This window comes from Synchiropus splendidus, chromosome 4 (genome assembly GCF_027744825.2).
Source record: "Synchiropus splendidus isolate RoL2022-P1 chromosome 4, RoL_Sspl_1.0, whole genome shotgun sequence".
Lineage (NCBI taxonomy): Eukaryota > Metazoa > Chordata > Actinopteri > Syngnathiformes > Callionymidae > Synchiropus > Synchiropus splendidus.
Window position 1 is genome coordinate 20,869,076 of NC_071337.1, and position 13,564 is coordinate 20,882,639.

A 13,564-nucleotide genomic window follows, 5' to 3' on the forward strand; every position below is an offset into this window, starting at 1 on the left:
ACATGACACATGTCCGCCATTAGTGAGGATTCTCTCCCTGGTCGCCGCACTTTCTTTTAATTTGACGCGGCTGTAATCTCCATCTTCTCGCAGTGTTTTCATCTACTAAAGGACTTTCAACAGCTTGAGCCTCATCAAAGAGTTTCCCCTCTTTTTTCTGTGTCGCTGGATAAGGAAATTCAATTAGCTTAATTGGTCTGGATATTGCTCCGCGTAATGTGATGTAAGCATCGCTTTCGACAAACTTCACAGGGCACTTTGGAAGCACCTCTCTAATTAGCGCCATAACTTTAATCCAAATGTTTTACCTCGACATTCCAGATGATTCCAAATTGAAATCCAGGTAATTAGTTGAAACAACCCGCGAGCGGGTCGCTAGCGCCCGTCTTGAAGGCTGCTGGCGGCGGAGTATAAATGAAGCCGCGGCTTTCTTTTTCTCCTCTTCTTCCATCTTTGACATATACGAAAATAGAAAATCCACACCTACAACCGACATAAAAGTCTGTGGTGTTTTCGAAAAAAGAGAAAAGTGAGGACAACGTGTGCAATCTCCTTTGAAAGAGGAGTTTTTCAACATTGTATCTACTGATTTTGGTGAGGCCTCCTTCAAACGGCTAAAGTCTGGAGTTGTTCAGAAAATACAGACGCGGGGTTTGAGTGTACAGCAACCCATTTCGGGAGGTGTGATGTTTCCCAGACAAATATAGACAATGAGTGAAAGTAAATGCGAGGGAAATATAGAAGCCACAGAAATGAGTGTCACTTTGAAGATCGATGTAGCACTTTGAGTTCAGCTCTTTATCATCTGAGTTGTTTTGGCATATCAAACATATGGTCTTTTCCACTTTCAGGACACTCACCAGTGCTTTATTCCACTGTAATTCTGAAAAACTTGGTTTCTCTTGTGTTCTATGGGCATTGTTTTAATAAGGACTTTAAAATGTCTTTATTTGGCTTTTGCTAATGTACGTTCTCTGCCCAGCCAATCACTGGCACCCTTTAACCTCTTTCCATTTGGTGCATAATGTCCCTGACTTTCTTCCCTTTCCCCCCCCATCTCATCCACATATGTTTCTAAACTGGTCACTTCCCAAACCTCCCTGCCGAGCAACAGAAGAATACTGATTCATCTGAATTTTAGAGCTACAGACCAGTCTCCCTGTCTCTTCTCACCAAAGCACTGGTGAGTTCCGGCTTATCTTCACTGCGACGACCTTCTTGAGCCACACCAGTTCAAGCTTCAAGGCAGGCCATCCCATAGGAACTGGCCAACTTGCATTACAGAAGAGCCTCAGACGACCAGAAAATCTGTCCCTCTTGCCTCTGTTTATAACGGTAAACCACCAAAATCCTGATCTTAACCCTTCAACATGTGGGTATATCAGACCAGTCTCTGAATCATGGTGCCACAAGAGTCAACACTTGGCCCTCTACTCTTTTCACTCTTGGCTAATTCATACACACATTCTTTTTTCCTTCACATTTACGCTGATGATACTCAACAAAATTGTCCCCAGTCCAAACTGTCGTGGCAGAACAGGTCTTTCTATTTCCATCCTCTCAGTTTTGTCCTGTCCTGTTTGTTTTCGGTTTGTCAGAACCAAAACAATGTCACTTCAGAGTTCTTGAAAAGTTGTGATAAAGGTTTAATTTAAACACGTCCAACTTTTCCCTTGGACGTGGTGGCATCAGACTCGTGGTCATTCTGTCGTGGCTTCTGATCTCATCTGTTCATCCTGAATGGTCTGTTCTAGCTCCTACATGCAGGTTGTTTATTTTAAATCTGTGATTTAAATAGGCGTCTCTCCAACACTGTTTATATTTGCCACAGTCTTGGTTATTGCCTCTCGTGCAAATTTATATGTAACATGTGACATGTAACATGCGATACAAAGAATGTTTGAATGACTGAAAGAGGGTGCAATCACAAGTATTTAAATTCATATCTACAGTTTATGCACTCGCATGAAGGCAAGGCCGGAAGACAAAAGTGTGTATCTTGGAGCAGCAGAGACAAGAAAGTAAGAAAATGATTGCGCTCCAGATCAATCATATATCATGGGCTGCAGCATGCTCGGCTGGCCGGGGTAATAGACACGGAGCCAGCTCTTTCGGGTGGCTGGTTTGCATCTAATACTGTGCCCTTGAGCTAGATACTTAACCTTAGTTGCTTCAGCAAACACGGCACAACATAAATGAGTGTGAACGTGTAAACTTTCTTCGGATATAAATCTCCTCTGACATTTGGTAGAAACAACTTGGGAAAAAAGTCTGCGGGGGCGGGTGATGGGTGAAGACAAGACGCCAGTCGTAACACAATAAAACTGTATTACATTTGTGCTTAAAATTATTACAATTCCATTATTTACAGGCGTTGTCCTAAAAATAAACATCTCATGCTGGATGACACGTAAAAAGAAACCATATACAATAGCAAGCAACGAAAAAGAATATTCCATTTTTATGTACACCCTCATTTACAAATGTTTTTATTTACTTATTCAGTACTTTTTGAAAGTGATGCAGAAAATACAGACAGCAAAAAATGTCTAAGTCACACCCTGGGACATCGTTGATTGGAATTCAAGTACCAGAATTGAAAGGAAAGCCAGATTTAGGACAATAGACAGTTAAAATAAATAGTGTACAAAAATGTATACACTTCTCAAACACATCTCCATAAGCTAGCTTTAATAAATAGTGCCGAGTCACACAACGCCTGCCACACTGCTGGAAAGACTCGCCGAAGGAATGCATTTAAGTTCAATGACGGTCTAGAAAGTTACTTGTTAGTTAGTGGGTGATCCAGTTATTTTAGTGGCTGAGTCGAACATTTTTATTTGACACATTGTGGCTGTGAACTAAGCCTCTGAATAACGGTTTTGTCTTACGTGATTAAACTTCACAATAAACTGCTTCTCCAAGTTTCTCATGGTTCCGGCCTCTGGGAAACGCGTCCATTCTTTTCCACATTTTGGTGAAGTCAGCACTCCATCCCAGGATACTAACATCAAACCATAACTTGGATTAATTGATTCTCGTGGGAGGAAACCGGAGCACGTGGAGAAACACCATGAAAGTACAGGTTAAACATGGAAATTCCTCTCAAGTAAGAGTCTGTCCGTTCCGCCGAGATGTCTGTGCTTTAACATTGATTTAACGAAACAAATAAATAACATTGAATTGATTGTTTCAAATCAAACCTCATTCCCATGGACTGTTTCTACACTACTGGATGAGCGATCGAAGAAAACCCTTCTTTGACTTTGTGGCTCTTATTCTGATGTACGCTGATGACCTCCTGCGCAAGAGTCGCGGTGATTGACGAGGACTTTATATTCAAGTAGAAGTTGTCGATCAGCTGGATTCCGACGTTGGTAAAAAAAGTGTTTCTTCAGAAGGACCCGTCATTCACACACAAACAAGTGGACCCTTTTTTTTTTCTTTTTTATCGTCTGTTGTGAGGAGGGTCCCGGCCACGCTGCAGTCTCTATGGCTATTCTGTACAGTAGAGTCTCTTTCCTCCCCAGCTTTTCCTCCTTATTTACACATGGGGGGCGAGAGCTGCTCCAGGAGGCCGTTTGTGATTGTGAGCCCTCCGTTCAGTCCCTCTCTTCCTCCCACTCCTCCGCCGCTGCCTGTTTGCCCACGAGGGTCAGCGGACCTGGGGAGCGTAGCCCTCCTTCATCAGCCCCTCTTCGTAGTCTGTCTGGCACAGGATCATGTTGTTCTTCAGGAAAAACTTGTCGCCCACACAAAACCTGCAAAGAGACAGAGGGAGGAGCACTTTAGATGAGCATCAAAGCCCGAGTCATTAATACGGAGCTGTAGGCTAGCAGGTTGCGCCGGCGCCGCGCTAACTTTCTACCTTGATTACCCCAGTTAGTGCCGCCTTCTGCAGCAAAGTAACTTCTACCACTTCTATTGTTTTTGAGGCGGTGAAACGCAGTGTCCTCGGTGGAACCCTCAATTCACAGTGCTCTCTTTCAAGCGCGCCATTCAAGGATACAAAGTCAACAACACCATTTTTTATTGATATGTAAACAATCAAGTGAGACTCCAAGTCCATTTTTATCCTTTAAACACAGTTGAACAACCATCTACTTGGTTGGTAAGTTAAACTCCAGGTATCTTTTCAGTTTGTGTTTATATTAAGCATTGTTCCGAAGGACCTCACAACTATCTCCACTTGTATCTGTAACCTTCCTAGTGCCGACCAGGAGAGGACACGGTTCGAAATGACCTTTCAAGCGCGACGCCACTAGAGATTGCGTCTGTTGCATCAGAACAGCGACCACGTTTGCTCCTGAGGGTCGGAGCTTATCTCACTCAGCGTTAAGGTTGAACAAGGTTGTTGAGCAACAGCGGCGGTGTCTACAAGGCGGAGCGTTCCAGTCGCGGCGGTGACGCCGCCAGTGTTGCCAGGAGCACCTGACCAGTTGGGGACGTTTGTAGCCTCCATTTAAAGCTAGAGCAACATTTCTTTGCATTCAAGTGGGTGAAACATGCAGGATTTAAATACAGTATTGGTTTGCAATATAAATGTGCTCTGAACATCCTTTGGTAGCTCATCGTCAGATTTGGAAGTGAAAGAAAGCAAGATAGGTTGATGAGCAGGTGAGCAGTTTTGATGCTTGAGGACAATTGGTCACATTGATAGTTGGACAGTTGACTGACAGGAAAACAAGTTTAGATGTGGAGAGTAGTTGAGTAGGTCGATGGGTGGATGCTTGGATCTGAAGTGCCAGAGATAGGCCAGTGACCTTTGGGGGGCCATGGGCAAGGCCCCACATACTTGAATGCTTCTGGTTGAATAAAAGTCTTGGATTTAAATCACCACACTGCCAGAGACAACATGGTCAGCTTAAACTGTTGGACTCTCGATAAAGCCTCATGAAGCGAGCAGACTGTGAATTGACACTTTGGGAAAATGGCTTTTTAATACAGACTTCCGGCCAGACTTCCATTCCACATGTCGACTGTTTGATTCAGTGATTAAAGAGACACAAATGTGCGTTTGCGGTAATAGTGTCATCCACTTTAGTGAAAATGTCCTGCTTCAATGGCGCATTATCTCCTTGAATCCATTACTGTCTGCATTTAGTGACACCGTGTCCACTCCCAGCTCGGCTTCTCCTCTCCCTCTCTCCCAATGGCCTCCTCCCCCTCCCAGCATTTTTCCCCGACGTGCACTTACTCCGCGCAGCCAAATTGTTTCCGCTCTGTGAAATGTCAACAGCATATGTGACATCTGTGTACCAATTATGATGAGGATATTACTCCGGGGCCCATCACAGCCGTGTCTAATGACAGAGCTTGTGAAACACACTATTTCCCCTTTCTTCACCAAAACAATTCAGTTCAGGGGGGTCACTCCGTTTTCACAAGAGCTCACCTGATGTTTTACCTGGTTCTATTGAAGTCATTTCACAAAAAAACAAGAGGTGATTCGGCATGCAGAGAGGAAATGACTGACAAGATATGTTGAGCAGAATATCATCGGATGAGAAATGCAAGATAAATATTATTTCCTCATTTATTTTATTTTATTTATTTATGTATTATGAGTGTGACTGGTGTATTTAAATAAATATTTAAACATACATAATAAAATATGTACTTAGTACGTAAGAGTACTTTAAAAAGTTACAAATAATATTAAAAAAGAAATTATTATTATCACCGTTATTATTATTAATAGTAATATAATAATAATAATAATAATAATAAAGTATCAAGAGATAGACAACACGCAACATAAACATTTTTCAAAGTTGCATAACTAGTTTGAAAAGGTTTAATATGAAAATATATTTTTAGAAATGGACATATGTCAACTACAGACAACTAAATATACAGTATTTTTAGTCAATGTCGAGAATGTTACATTTTAAGATAATCCTTAGTAAAAACATTGTTTTGTGCAGAATCATCAGCACGAAACAACAAAAAAACAAGATATTTGACAAATAAAAAAGAAAACAAAAACAAACACCCCCCCCCAAAAAAAAGCAAGGTAAAAAATAAAGTAACACTAAACGAGGGAGAACAAAGAACAAAGTGAATCCAGAAGTACCTCACAAGGCAAGAAGCATGTTTGCTGAAAACATAAAAAACCCATAGAAATATAGAAAAACACAACATTCTAAATTAGCGTTTTATTTTTAAAAAAAAGAGATAAAATACAACTTCAAATGAGATATTCTTTGATGAAAATAAATCATTAATAATCGGTGGTAGCTCAGTTGTGCTCTGTATCATTGCTAAATCAATGTATTATCAGTTTTCAACAGACCAAGCAATGACTATCAGTGTGGGTCAGACACCTCGATTTTCTCGAGTCAATTTTGAACCCAAACATTAGCTCGATGAAATGACCGGAATATTGACATCTTGGTCAGAAAGCAATCACAATGCAAATATCAATAACAACCTGCTGCGGTGAAATAGATCGTCTCTCCACCCAGCGTCCAGCAATAATTTATCAGTGACCGGCACTTGGACGCCTCGTGTACTTGTGTTTGAGGCCGAAGTTTGACCCAAAATATGTTTTTTATCACTTTTCTTAGAGAGAAAAGTGAAAATATGAGAGGCCGGAAGTGTATATGGAACGTAGCTAGCTGAATTCCCCCACCCCACCCGCCTCATGTTGTTGCAGAAATATGACTGTTGAGAGTATGAGGTTCGACCTCTCGGAGCAAATGATATACGAGAGTGTTCTTGTGGATGTGCTGTTTTAGTTTGGGGGAAAAAAAAAGGCAAATTACAGTCTCATTAGTTATCCTTCTCACAAAAAGAGCTATTTATTCCCTCTTAACTGGAGGAGGCCTTGCTAATGAGCACAACACCCACTCTATTAAAATTGTCTAAACGATCCAAGATGTGGGCAAAGACTGGGAGATGTTGAGCAAGCGCGGCTAAATTTAATTCTAATTGCTGCGGATTTATGAGGACGAGAACGACATGCGCTGGACGCAGGGAGACTGGACGAGGACGATGTTTATGTCTTCAGGCAAACAAGCTATCTTTACTGGAAAACAACAACAACAGGCCTCAAAGCTATTACCATTTGGAGGAGGATCTACATTTCAGTTTGCATTCATCATCTGCTGCTTTTCTTGCCTGGACAGGTCACAGGGTACCGAGCTTTACAGGGCTAAAAGCAAGGGATGTGCTTTGTCCAGTGAGCCCCGGGTCTGCCCCGCGCATCCTCCCACTTGGACAGAACACCTTACTAAGGAGGCATCCAGGAAGCATCCTGACTACACCCCTGCGCCACCTCACCATGGTGTCTCCCAGTGTGGAGCAGCCACAGTTGTGCTTTGAGCATCTCCAGGATGACTGGGCTTCTATCTAAAAACTTCCATCGACGTAAATGACATTTCACGCCTAAACTTACTTGTGAGAATTCATTCTTCATTCGCACCCCGCACGACTGTTTTTGGTGTTGCTCACCGAGGCCACAGGAGGATAAGACATCATTAACAATTTGGCTCGTTTCATGGGTTTTGATATGCACGTGTCATTTTAATGATTCCTGCTCAGTCCTCCTTGACTCCCTCTCCTGCCGTGGCTTTCTTCCCTCCATCTTCCTTCCTTTACTTAGAGGTGACTGTGACTAATGAGTCTTCAGAGACCTCTTGTTGTAGGAGGAAGAGAAAGAATGGCTTCCACCGGCGCGCGCACTTGAAAGATGTATTGCGACGCCAGCTATTTGCCTCGGAGGCCCGTGTTAACTAGAGTAGTCACTTTCTCCTCAAATGAAGAAACAGTGCGATTGTCAAAGAGGGAAAATAGTCGAAAGCGCACCAAATCTAATTACTGTTAGGATGCGCTCAGGTTCACAAACACTTGGCCCTATGAAAAGGATGCTTAGCGCTAACTGCGTATTGTAAATCTTCTCTGGCAGATTGCTTCTGGGCAATCACGCGGCAGTCGTACAAGGACGTGCAGCAGATGAGTTTTTCTTGAGGGAACGTGTTGAGAAAATGGTAGCACTTTGTGGTAAAGGGCGATTATTCTGCATCATTATTAATCACTTTCTCCCTTTCAGGAGCCACAGTCTCCTTTAACTGAGCTCACATTTCCAGATTCAACTTGAACTGAACTAGGAGAGTGGGTTTTATTGTTTTGGTTGGTGCGTGTTGTACAGTTTTAGCGTGGGTCCCTTCTTTGGCCTGTTATTGGTGGACTAGACCAATGACACCTGCTGGTGTAACAGATTCAATGTTGGACCAATAGTCATCTGAATTGGGTGTCTGTTGAGGATTCTTATTTTAATTTGAAAGGCTATTCCGGAAGTATTTTCAGTGATGCGCACTTCGAGCTTATGGCAACAGTTATCATAGTTATGAGTTACTTGGCGTTTGACTGAATAAGGCTAAGGTTTGTATATGATTTCCTTTGTAATGTGACATATTTTATTTCAACTTCATAGTGACAGAGAGCCCCAGTGGAACATTTTGTTTTGGTACGTTTGGGTTCGGTTTGATTTCTTAACAAACATTGCTAACTTTGCTTACGAGACAGGACACCATTATATGTGTGTTAAATGTTTCGATACGTTGTTTCAGCTCTTACGGTGAGTCACCTTCCATCTATTGTGTTAAACGATAAGGCTGCAATAAAGGGCAACGGTGACCATCAGTTGGAGAGGCGGCTCGTCGTTTTATTTCAGTCATCGACGCCACAGCTGGGTCATCATTCAGTGGGTCAGCGGGGGAAAAAGAAATAATAATAATAATAATATGACTCCTTTTATTGTATTGAACTATAATTACATTGGTGTACAGTTTATTAAATTCAAGTCGCTTATTAAACAAGTTCTGTGTAAATATTGATTTGGCTCTTTTATCATTGATGGTGGGCTCCAGTCAGTTGAGACCCACTAGACTAAGTATGGCAATGGAAACCCAACTACAGTGTTGTGTGGGATCCAGTCGTCGCTGACAAGCCCATGTTGCACAACTCATTACGCTCACCCAACTCAGACTGGGCACCTGCACAAAGCTTGTGAGCGAAAGAGAAGCTGGGAAAGAACCACATCCTCTCTCAAATTTCCACCATCAAACCCACTCACAGCATCGACAGTGAGCACCCTTATTTATCTTCCACTGACTGTGTAACTTTCGGTTTTGTCTGTCCACAAATGTCATCTTTTCCTTGAAAGAACAACCGGAACCAACGTCGTCTTCAGGTGGCTTTCTCTGTTTAACCTTCTCTTCGACGGTAATCCTTCTCCTGGAAAACTAATTATACGTCGATAGTCTCAGTGCTGGTTTTGCAATTTGGCCTCACAGTTGTGTGCAACTGTGCTCGCCCTCCGGCGTGTACTCTATTTTTGTCACAATACATTGTTTGACTAACAAGAACACAACACATCAACCCTCCTCGACATTCCTAAAAACCCTGACGGATGAGGTCCCCGATGAATTTAAGGGCTTGCGATTGTTTACACTGGACAGAAAACACAAGATGAAGCAAAGTTGTCAATTATTTGTTTGTAATTTGTCATCTTTTTACATTAAACTGCGATGCTGGCGACGGCTCTGGATTAGAGATTGTGTAGTCGGGTAGGTCGGATGCACAGGCTGTGCAGTTCTCGTCACCAATCATACACAAAGTGACAACTGTGTCCCTTATTGCCTATTAGGCTGCTGTCTAACAAGCCCAACTCGTGACATACAAGGCACCCGTGGCTAAGCTTAGCTCTGCTGAACCCAATTGGCGTCAATCTCTCCTTGTGAGGGTCTAGCATGGAGTCTCCCCCCTTATCAGCGCTGACCTTCCCTTGCACTGTCACCCGTCCTGCTCCTCGGCGCTCCCCTCGACTCCAGCCTCCAAAGACTGTGGCCTCCAGCTCATCAGGGGGAAATTGGGCCAGGCCCGGCCAGATGATGAGGCTGGACGACAGCGCCATCGATTAGCTGTCCCCCAGGGCTGATCTGTGGCTAACTGCTTGCTGGATCCAGGCTCATATCTCCTTCCTTATTCCCAGCACCTCTACACTAACCAACAACACCACTACTCCCCCAGAACAGTAGTGATGCTTCCCCTTTCCAGCTCAGGTAAGAGGAAAATAACAAGTCCAGCCAGTGGGAAGGTCACGTAAGTAGATTTATGTCCAGTTTAACAGAGAAAGGCCACGTTGGGCGCAGACATGAGCAATCTAAGCCGATGATGGCTCCTATATTTTTCACTGATAGGCCAGAGACAGGAGCTATTCATTCTTCTCAGCTTGATACCGTTTCAAAGTCATGCACGGAGAGGAAAAACTAGGGGGAAAATAGAAAAGGCTTTCACTCTGGCAGATACAAAAGTAAGATAACTGGTGAGGTTTTTCCATTTATCTTATTACTGGAGCCGCTACGGCTCTCGATGGCTTTTCCGTGGCAAGAGAGAGACCGCTGCCAATTTGATGGTGATGGCGACTAAGAACAAAGAAGCGGTCGCAGGTCATGATGGCAGAGGAGACGTGTCTAAGTTCACTGGCCGGCCCAGCACTTGGCTGTGCTCTGCTAATTGGCCTACCACTTACCAACTGGCCCTTAGCATGACCACGACCATTAGAGTCGTAAAGAAAAGTGCATGATGGAATCAGAATAATCACTGGCCTCCAGTTGCCTGTGCTTTGTAGGCCTGAGTGCAGCAACTGATGAACTTTGGATTGTGCAGTGTTTCACGGAAAATATCTTTGATCAGTTTTATTCGATTGTGACTTGGTTGCTTTGTGTCCGATTCGAGTGAACAAAAACGGCGACGCTGCCAAACTCTGTGTACTGAAGCACAATAGCGACTCAGTGTGAACTCTACTTTGTTTAATTTAATTGGAGATTTGGGGGATCTGTTGGACTCAGAGACTATGTGCATAATAAAAAATTATTTCCTCAAAATATAGAGTCTTCAGAGTCAGAGACATCAAGTTTTAACAATACTGACAAGACCTTCTATTGGGGGTGAAAAAAATATGAAGGTATATGAATATATCAAAGTCTGTTTTTATGCTCTGTTTGTTGTATTAAAGCACTTAAACAACACCTTAAACTTTTATTCATAGGAGATTTGGCTCTTGTAGGTGATAAATCAAACTCTAGAAACTGTAGAAAAACTTGAAGCCCGATCTCCCAATCGGTTCCTGTCAGTCTTTTTATGTGGCGATAAGAACTGGTAATGAATACGGTTGTAACTCAAAACTAATTTCAAGTGCATCAGTGCATGTTGCTTAATGCAGTGCTTCTTAACCATAGGGCCGAGGACCATGGTCGGGCCGAGGGCGCCTCCTAGAGGGCCGCTAAAAGCTTTTTTGTTTTACACCTTTGGGCAGTGAGGGCCATGAGACGCTCAGTTTTAATACATTAGCCACGTTTGGTGGCAGCAGTGTGTCACTGAATTGACTTGACAAATCTGTCATCATTTTTTCTGTTCACTTGACTTTTGGAGTTAAGCATTTGCTTTCTGCTCGATGCGAAAGTAAGATAAGCGTTGCGCCTTTCCCAATTGTTCTGTCTAACAACAGGCGGTGGAGTGATGGTGATGATAAGGTACAGAGAAGAAGTCGCTGGTCATGATCAGGGTTACATGTCGACTCTGAGCTACCTGGCTCACATTTCGACGCTTGACTAATGTGCCAACCACTTAAGAAACGGCCGTCCGCAAAGCCATGGTCAGTACAGTCGGAGAAGTCTGTGATGAAAAGTTGTCAGTCCTCATTTGGATTTACCTTTACCTCCATCATGTGAGCTGCTAAGTTGCATTACTTTAAAAACCTGTACAATGGGAATTATATGAGAATTTCAAATCCTTTCATTGGACAAGGTCCTGGCCTCCTCCGAGAAGGTGCAGCAAAGACCCTTGCCATTTGGTAGAGGGCCCCTCCGAGCAGCTCACGATGTGGATGGCTATGTGGTGAGCCGGAGTAAGTGTTTATGTGTGCCAGTGGTGGGACTCCGCTCACACGCCAGTGTAGCAATTCAACCTTCAAACGGCAATGTGCGCCGCCGCTGACCCGAAGGAGCGAGGGATAATTACACCGCCTGACCCCGACTGACCCTGCAATCGCCTGCTCTGTTTATCAGATTTCACATTTTCCGACGATGTTCCACAGAGAAATCTCTGGGCCATTTGCGAGATGGATTAGATTGCTTTATTGAAGGGTCTGTGGGGAGTTTGGGGGTCGATGGGGGCTTTCATGTTTGCTTGAGAGCGGGAAATGAGAGGGGACAGAGATGCCGTGGATGAACAGGCCGGCGGATCGGTATGCTAGACAAAGGACAGCAGCCCATTTTCCACCACCCTGAGAAACTATTCAGGGAATCCTAAGTCAGATCTCCTGATGGATCTGGGACTTAAAACTGCGGAAAGGTCATTCTATTCATCAGGACGTGAATGTTGCGAAAACCTCATCAAGTCCAGATTTAATTATGTTTTGGCCATTGCTAAGAAATCCTCCCCAGGCATTGAAGAAGTTTTGAAAGACAGTCAGTAATTAATTTTCATAATTAATCAGAAGATTTATCACTAATGCCTCACATCCACCAAACATGACTTTGAAACAGTTAAAGTTTGGAGAAGACAAATGGGCGTGGAGACAAGCATGTCCTACACCAGGCTTCAAGAAGAGCTGTTCATTTTGAAGAAGCAATGAGTCAGTTTATATGGTCATCTATGCCTCATGGAAGAAAAGGTCGCATCATAATGTTAAGCTTGAAACTCGAAGCATGCATTCTTTTGTAATATTGGTGTTCTTTCCACAATTTTGTAGCAATAATTTATTGTTTTTTATACACTTTCAACCAACAACATTTTAGTGACCGCTACTGAAACTCAAGATTATCACAGACATGATCCTATTTAGATGCCAAACACAGACAATATTTCCCAACAGAGGTATAAAATACATTAATCCCTTAATGTATCGCTCACCCAATGGGTACGTTGTTTTATGGTTTCCACCCAGAAAGCACGCAAGTTCCGAGAATGATGGTATGAGCGTATTGTCAATATTCCTGGTCCTTCTTTAAGCGCTACTTTGAAGTAGAATGACTGAGGCTTAAAACTGAGTTCAGTTGGAAGTGGACATCATCTTTTTAACAGAAAAATCCAGAGAAAAAAAAATGTCATAATGACTTAAGTCCATTGCTAGCAGAATTCAGGAGTCACATATTCCAGCAGGACAGATAAAGAGACAGGCCACTGCTGAATGGAGAGAGATTTACTTCTCATGTAAAAAAAAAAAAGGGTGTTTTTATTGTCACCAATTCTATAAAAGTTTCAAAAAATCCTGGCGTAAACCCTGTAGGGTTGTGGTATTTTAACAGCAACTAAAAACATTTGGTTGCAAATTCTGGCATTTATGAACATGGAAAAAGGGAAATAAATAAATGCTTACAATGAAACTGATAGTGTCACTTAGCCAAAATGTGTGTTTTCATCAGAATTCCCTAAAACCCATACAGGCAAACTCCACTTGAAGAACCTACACCATAGCTTTGGGGGAAAAAATCATGATAATAATAATAACACTTCATTATATACACTGACCACAAAGTCATTTTTGTATTCATCA

General features: G+C 42.8%; 1 protein-coding gene across 4 annotated transcripts in view; it reads right to left on the minus strand.

The window, feature by feature from the left end:
* Nucleotides 1–2,323: 2,323 nt before the first annotated feature.
* The window catches only part of lmo3 (LIM domain only 3), a 47,831-nt gene continuing 36,590 nt past the window's right edge, over nucleotides 2,324–13,564 (minus strand). For all 4 annotated transcript variants that reach the window (XM_053863405.1, XM_053863404.1, XM_053863406.1 and 1 more), the window contains one exon: nucleotides 2,324–3,761. In XM_053863405.1, coding sequence (XP_053719380.1) covers nucleotides 3,656–3,761 — 106 coding nt within the window. In that variant the 3' untranslated portion in view covers nucleotides 2,324–3,655. The remainder of the gene's footprint in view (nucleotides 3,762–13,564) is intronic.